We start from the raw sequence: 8,007 nt of genomic DNA, 5'->3' as shown, positions 1-8,007 counted from the left end.
CAGACAAAATAAAATTTGCTCTGTCGTCTCGAATTTATGCTCCCTATTTCCCTCCACTCGTTATTGTAACTTTGACCAATTATCACTTCTAACAAATCCAGTCAGCTATCTGACCATAGAATACTGATCTTACATAGGGAGCTCTTACACGTAAGAGCTCCCTAAAAATTCTTGACGCGCTACAAAACGGAGCACTTCTCTCTGCGTTTTCTTTCTGTATTTTCCGTGATCGCTGGACGTTTGTTAGAATTAAAATTATTATTAATCAAGACCTCCACGGAGTCATAAGACTCATCGTGAGGTCTCATTTTTTTTTGAATTATAATTAATAATTCAAACATTAATTTAAAACAGTCAGTGTTATAAGCCGTATAGAAATATATAAAAACAAGGTTGTACCGTGGGGGGGGGGGAATTGCCAGTCCATAATCAAAATTTGACTTATATATACAGGACCGGGAAGCGGGCCTGCATTGCAGGCAGGCGTCACTACAAGGGGGGCGCCGTTTCGAAGTGTTAGTATGAAGTTTCATTCTTTCTTTAAATTTTTGTAAACGAATTAAGTAATAATAATTAGGTAAGTCAATATAATTGCTGAAAATTTCCATATTCTGCATAAAAATAGATCAGATTTTCTCCCACTAAGATTGTCATGAAAGCGCCTTCTTAGGCAGCAAGCGCACTGCTTCGCTCGGCTCAGAGCAGCGTGTGCAACGACGACCCTATCCCGTAATGTATTTTCTACGGGACCTTAGCGTCTCATTCCGCTCACGTGCTAGCGTTTGGCCCGGTTCAACCGGTGCATTACTCTGAAATCGTCATGTCGCCAATGTAAGTAATTCTAACGATTCTAACCAGGTGTAATGTGATATAGGATTTTAAGATTGACAACTATAACGGTCCGTTTCACGGGTATGGTTTCTATTCTGAAATTAAAACAACAAAATTCAGTTACATTTGATCTGGTTACTGTTGATAAATAGTAGATATCATTTACTACCGTGCTGATTTCGCTGCTGGAGAGCGCTGGAAGTCCTGCAAGCGGTGAACGTTCGTTTTCGAATCTTAAATTAATTAACAACTATTTAAGAACAAGTATGTTACAAACAAGGCTTGAAAGTCTAGCGTTAATAGCTATTGAAAATGATATATGTGAAAACTTAGACATTAAGAATATTACACATAATTTTGTTAATATCAAAACTAGGAAATTTAAATTTTAATTAATAAAATGTTTTCAAGAACAAATGTGTAATTTAATTTCTTTCTTGTAAATTCTTTCCACATGATTATGTTCTATGACAAAAATAAAAAAAAATTGCCATTTGTTTGGGAGCGCCCATCTCAGCTTTGCAGGTGGTGACATCCAGCCTATCTCCGACCTTGTGTATGTATATATATATATATATATATTACTCATTATCCGTAAAACAAAACAACGAAAACTTTACATGTTGTAAAATACTACGGAATTTTCCATGAAATAACTATACTTAATTTTGTAAGCCATTTTCCAATTAGGGAAATTATGATCCTCCCACCCATGATAATGGGAAAAAAATTTCGCATGATGTGCATAAAATGAAATTGTAATTGTTACGAATGTGCCTAAGGTACTCGATCACATTCTCACACGTTACTGAGTGACTCAATTGTGGACTTTCCGCTTGTTTATACTAGCTAAATAGAGATACAGTATAATACATCTGTAAGAGCTAAGTTGGTTGATGGGAATAGTATATTGGGTTATTTAAATGATTTTGGTGATATTTTCGAGAACGTTTACAGATACAAAGATAAAACAAAGAAGTAAACTAAATAAATTCGCTAAGATTTGTCTATAAACGCTCGATTTAGCATATATAAGTGGCTTGCTATTGCTGAAGCCAAGATTGGCTCTCAGTTACCAGTGGCACAATGTTGGTCATAGTTTCATGAGACGTCTGTGATAACAGTTCAGAGGTACGTATTGGAAGGTACTACCTGAATCCCCTCAACTGGGAGTTGATACAAATTTTTGAGAGAATGACGCAACACTAAGGATGAGAGCACTGGTTGTGTTAGGGGAAAATGTTGATTACATTCGTAAATCTTTTGTTTAGAGGGAGACACAGGCTAGTCGAGAATTTGTATTTCACAAGCTACAGTGTGAAGTGGTCTCTACCTCAACACATGAAGTAGTAGACTGCTGTAGTAAATATCAACTGCTAAACAAGGTGAAACGGACTTCATTCTGCGAGGACATGATTGATCCATTTATACTCAATGAGACACTTTTAGATAGTAGGATTAAATTGAGTTGCTTTGAATTAAGGCAATGAAAACAGCGTAGTATATCTTACCGCGTTTGTTCTATAACAAAAGTAGTTAACAGATATAATATTACTGATTAGTTGGTTGATTGCTTCCAGGAGCAAAATCCTCCATCTCCATATAAGACCAGTTAACTCATCTTTGAAATTCCTATAGTGATATCTGAAAGACCAACTATACCAACCATGAATGTTACATTGCCTGAATGACATTTGAAAACTAATTATAATAGCTAACGTTGAGAGAGATACATGGGAAGAATTTGATTGTCATAGGGCCATTTGCAGAGTAATGAGTGGATCTCATATTGAGCATTTGTAGATAAAACGATGAATTTTGTTTCGTTTTATTTTTCTAATTCACTATAAAATAAATCTCTTTATTATCGAGATGTAGACTGTGGAAATGTTATTTGATTCCATAGCGCTCTACTGGCTGAAGCAAAAACTTTATAGGTTCAATTCTAGTTGTAGGCTAGAGGAACTTTTTCTGTGCCTTTCTTCAGCCTGTTCCCCAATTAGTCTACTTTTGACATGGGCAGATAGGTTTATCTTTAGGAAACTAGGTTTTTAATAACACACACACACACACACACACACACACACACACACACACACAAAATCAACCGCAGAATTCGCATTCCCTCTATTTTAGATAATGAAGGGTGATTACTCCTTTGGGAATAATAGGCAAAAGAGGATTTATTTCTATATTGTTTTCCATAATGAGGACCCTGGAAATCAGCTTAGTGGATGTCAGTCAAGCTTTTTGCTACAAATCTGGATGGAAGTTCTTTAGCTTAGCCGGTAACGACATTGCCTTTTTTTTTTTTTTTTTTTTTTTTTTTTGGTTGGAAGGACTTACATTCAAATCCTATCTAGGAAAGCTAGGAATATATAATTATTATTTTTATTTATTTATTTTTACTATTGCAAATCTGAGGACAGTATTCTAGATAGGGAAGATATTGGAAGATATTGGTATAGTATTAAGAGATGTACGGGTGCAAAACAGTCTCTTGAACGGAAGATGACATCAAATTTTTTTGGAGACTAAAGAGATTATGGATGTGATATGTTTGTGCAAAGGTTAGAGGTGTGATTAGTCTGCCCAAGAAAAGAAGAAAAATCTGATCTTGATCTTAATAGAAGGGGAATGCAGTGAGATCCTGCTTACGAGATATACTTGTAAGAGAGGATTGTGTTTTTGTCAAGTTGAAGGTTAACTAGATCTTCGCCCACTGGAGGATAGTAAAGAGATTAGCATTAATATTATCATTGGATATAGAGAATCTTGAAGCATGAATCAGTTAAAATTTTATCCATTGAGAGTACTGTCACTGCAAAGTTACAAATAGGATTTCAGGTTTTAAGAGCATTAATATATGGGATGGGCATGGGCGAAAGCACAGATAGAGAAATCTGAACATAGGAAACCATCCACTATAACACGCAATAAAGAACCAAAGAGACAGCTAGCGAGAGGAACAGAAAGCTCACTATCATAAGAAAGTAAAGTGGCAAGAAGAAGGACGAATCTATGGGGATGGGAGGAAACTGAGGTAACTTACTCGGGCAGCACTAAATGGGATGCAAAAACGAAGATACGAGAAATGAAATTATATATCGAACGAGAATAAATCCAGAAATAAAAGTATATAAAGTAATAAGGATAACCGCTTTGCATTGTAAGAAGCGAACTACAACAACAAGAAGAAAATAATAAATAAAATAAAACTCTTGGTCGCTTGAAGTCATACTTAAGTTCAAGTCTAGTCACCGACTGAAGAAACTTTTCCAAGCCTTTCTTCGACCGATTCCCGAGTTAATCGATCTCTGGCATGGGCAAGCGGGTTTTTCCTCCCGGATACTCAGGTCAAGAAAATCGACCATAGTACCCACATTATTTCAGACAGTAGTGAAAGAATCTTGAAAGTGCCTCCGTAGCGCAATCGGAAGAACGACGGTTCATTGCGCCCTTCGATTGGAATAGGCCTAAATTCGATTCTCGCTGCGACGGGAGGAATCTTTATCTGGACGATTTCAATCAAAGGTGAGTTAGCTGATCTCATACGGAGGTAGCAGGGTTTTTTCCTCCCAGAAACTCGGGTTTTTCATCCCGCATACAAACAAATCGTCCCTTCAGAACACACGCAATTTACAGACAAAAAAATACTAGTTGTAGTGGTGGTAGAGGTGGGTGATAGATGGCGTTGATGGAGATGATTCGTAGTAGAGGCTCAGTGTCATGGGTAAGACAGTTGTAGGTATCCTCCCGTGATGAGTCTTCGGACTCCTTGGAGGTATCAGGAATAATAATAATATCTTGTTAGGATTTGGTACCAAGAGATGGCGGCACTTCTTTGCCAGTCTCTTCATCGGTGGCTGCTATAGTTAGTGATAGATATGGGCCAGCTAATTTTCATCATCTTTCTCCAGCACCAAATTTCAAATGCCTCCAACTTTTTCATGTCTTGTTTTGTTAGAGTCCAGGGACAGAAGAGAAAAGTAATGAAGAAGTTCTGAATATAGTTCACGAAGAGCGGTCATTAATGAAACACATCAATAAGAGAAGAAAAAGCCTAATTGGACACCATTTGAGGCATGGGGGACTGATTACAGAAATAACAGAGGGGGCTGTAGAAGGAAAGAGGCCACAAGGCAGACCAAGAATTTCATATATAAATAACATAATGATGCTAACTGGTGCTAAGAGTTATGAAGAGATAAAAAGGAAGTCACAAGACAGGATGTTGTGATGTGCTGCTATATTTACCAATTTTCAGATTGATGCACCAAAGAAGAAGAAGATGGGACAGCTATCTCTGATTGACTACCGGTGGAGATTGAACTGCCCACTCAGTCTCCAAAAGCTAGATAGGGTATAAAGGCCTCGCCTACTCCCTATATGGGAATAAAAGGCATTAGCTGATTTTTTTTTTTGATAAAACTCTTTTTAAATTATACATATTTGGTCATAAAACACTTAAAAATAAAACTTAAGCTTCTCAACACATGCATGCATTGTCACGCATATGTTCAAACTTAACTGCCTAACAGTTAGCAACGTTTCTGTATTCTCTCATATTTTCTTGTGTGTACTGTTCGAGCCTTGACAAAGCTAGACAGTCGTTGGTGAAACTAGTAGGCAGGATTATACTAATATATGTATTAAAATAAAACTCATCAAAGTTATTTAAGGTCTAAAGATGAGTCAGAAACGCATGACCTCGATCATGCTCGAGCAGGCATCCAGGAACACTCGGATTACAGCTTGAGTATTCCTTCCAGGTATAGTCAGGTGGAATAAGTGACAGCGAGATTACTTGCCAGCTAGTCAGGCATCCTCATGATGCATTACCATCAGAATCAATCTCGTGCTATTGAGCGATCGGCCAGAACCACTTTATTTTTGTATCCTAAGATGGCGAAGGCGCTCACTCTATCTAAGTGCTGCCTCCAAAAATAATTATGACGTTTCGGCATACCAACGAAAGGTATTGCCCACGTTATGTGTGTGAAGGAAGTGGAGGCAGAATGTAGAGATCCTACTCTAGAGACCACACGTGATAACTTCAGGCTTCTAGTACGATAGCGAGGCAATAGGGTTTTATCGGGTAATAAACCTCTTGGAAATATGGCATTATGGAGATTTCCTCCAGCTCAGGGTAGTAGTAGTAATAAACCGAGTAGTTATTCTTATAAGGTGGCAATACTCGCTAGGTGAAGGTGATGTCTCATATAATATTTTATTTTTAATCGATTTGAACATGAAATTTTATTGTTTTTACTGCCATAGACTACTACTAGATTTTTTGTTGCCTTTCGAAAAATACTCACACCTATTGGTTATTGTCTTCCGCACAAACTATTCGTTGGCTGGATTAGCGATTTCTGGATGAAGCTATTTCTCAATGATTTTTATTGAAATTCGATATTTGAAAATTTAGGGATTTTGCAGTTGCAAATTGTCTCACTCGCAGCTGCAATGTTCTAATTTTGAAATTATGTATAACAATTAATCTGCTATGGCTGTATAGCATTCAATGAAATTCGTTATTTAGAATTTAGTTTAAAATTTTCCCGCACGTGTTTTGGTGCTATGTGTCAATGCCATTTTTGTAACTTTATGTCTGCAAAAGATAAACACTGCTGATCGATAATCATCAATTACAGGAACTTTTTTTAAAATCTTTATTTATTTATTTTTCAGTCTATTACAGTTAGTCGATTTTTGGAAGAGATAAGCAGAGTTTTTCCTCTCTTGAATGAACAGTAGTTTTTAACCGACTTCAACTCAAACACACTGCACAAGTTCTTACAAAATAAATACTGTCCACGAGTAGGACATTACCTTTGATCTAATATAATACACTAGTTAACTGAACAACAAAGAGTAGCAATGATGAAAAGTAGTCCACGGATGCCTACCATTTCCAAAAAAAAAAAAAAAAAAGGCTAGAACAGTATTGCTTGCTAGAATGAAAGCCGTTAGAATATTATTTTATAAAAATTATCTGTTTGCAGAAGATAAGCCAACAAATAAGGAAATAATCGAAAACAATTTTAAGAAAAATCATTATACAGGAATATCTCGGTTAGTGCGACACGTTAGGTTCCAGATTACTGTTGTATAGTGAATTTGTTATTATTATTATGGGCAACTCCAAGGAGTCCTTAGACTCGTCGAGGGTGTTTGTATAATAATAATAATATTATTATTATTATTATTATACAAACATCTCCTGGAGTCAAGACTCATCAAGGGAGGCTATAGTATGATGCATCCTAACAGAGATGATGTTTATCATACCTCATCTTAAATTGGTTCAATGTTTCTGCACTCACCAGCTCATTTGGCAGTAAATTCCCCTCTCCATGCAAAAAACTCATACTGCACTCTCTTATGCACCACAGCTTATACAACTTCCAAGAATGACCTCTTGTCTCTATCCCCTTCCCTCTTTCAACCCTTTGAGAAATATCCTTGGTATCTATTTGGTAAGCACCCTTTAGCAATTTATGTCTCAATCATATCGACCCTCTTCCACCTATTGACTAGCGTTTCTAATCCACATTCTCTGTCTCTCGGCCTGTCTTCATAGTCAGTATTCCACAATCCCGATATTGCTTTTGTTATTCGCCTCTGAACTTTTTCCAGAGCTCGCTTCTCACCTAGGAACGAAGGTGACCAAATCGATGTGCAGTAGTCCAGATGTGTTCAAATCAAAGCCGTGTACAGTGGAATGACTACATCCTTATCTCTACTTGTCGTTCTTCTTAGTATACTGGCATTTCTTTGTGCTGTTTTTATTATTTTTGCAATATATCCCTTGAACTTCAATTCTTTATCCACCAATATTCCAAGATCACATGCTTCCTCCACCTCCTGTAATACAACATCTCCAATATGATATGCAGCTCTACTTTTTTGAGATCCAAAGTGCAAAACCTTGTCTTTATGTTAAATTGGCATCCCCACTTGTCTGCCCCCATATCCACTTTATTCAATTCGCTCTGAAGCACCAGTACATCTTCATCATTCCTTTTCATCCTACATTCCATCATACATCTTCACTTTCCTAGCTTAGCATCATCTGCAAACAGCCGAATATCAACTTGCAGACCATGCACAATATCATTAACAAACAAATTGAACAGCAGTAACCCTAGAATAGAACCCTGTGGGACTCCA

The 8,007-nt window shown here is 36.9% G+C and overlaps 1 protein-coding gene across 2 annotated transcripts in view; it reads left to right on the top strand.

Moving 5' to 3' along the window:
• Positions 1-737: 737 nt before the first annotated feature.
• The window catches only part of LOC150103206 (sodium-coupled neutral amino acid transporter 7-like), a 176,388-nt gene continuing 169,118 nt past the window's right edge, over positions 738-8,007 (top strand). The window contains exon 1 of one of the 2 annotated variants that reach the window (XM_090398256.1): positions 738-831. Coding sequence is in view for 1 of the 2 variants with exons in the window: in XM_090398257.1 (XP_090254383.1) it covers positions 821-831 (11 nt within the window). In the remaining variant the exon portion in view is untranslated. The remainder of the gene's footprint in view (positions 832-8,007) is intronic. The other variant, XM_090398257.1, reaches the window with a different exon arrangement.

Source organism: Typopeltis vanoorti, chromosome 9 (genome assembly GCF_054136105.1).
Source record: "Typopeltis vanoorti isolate ZY-2024b chromosome 9, IOZ_Tvanoo_1.0, whole genome shotgun sequence".
Taxonomy (NCBI): domain Eukaryota; kingdom Metazoa; phylum Arthropoda; class Arachnida; order Uropygi; family Thelyphonidae; genus Typopeltis; species Typopeltis vanoorti.
Note: the sequence above shows the minus strand (reverse complement) of the source record. Positions and strands in the feature narration are given on the sequence as shown.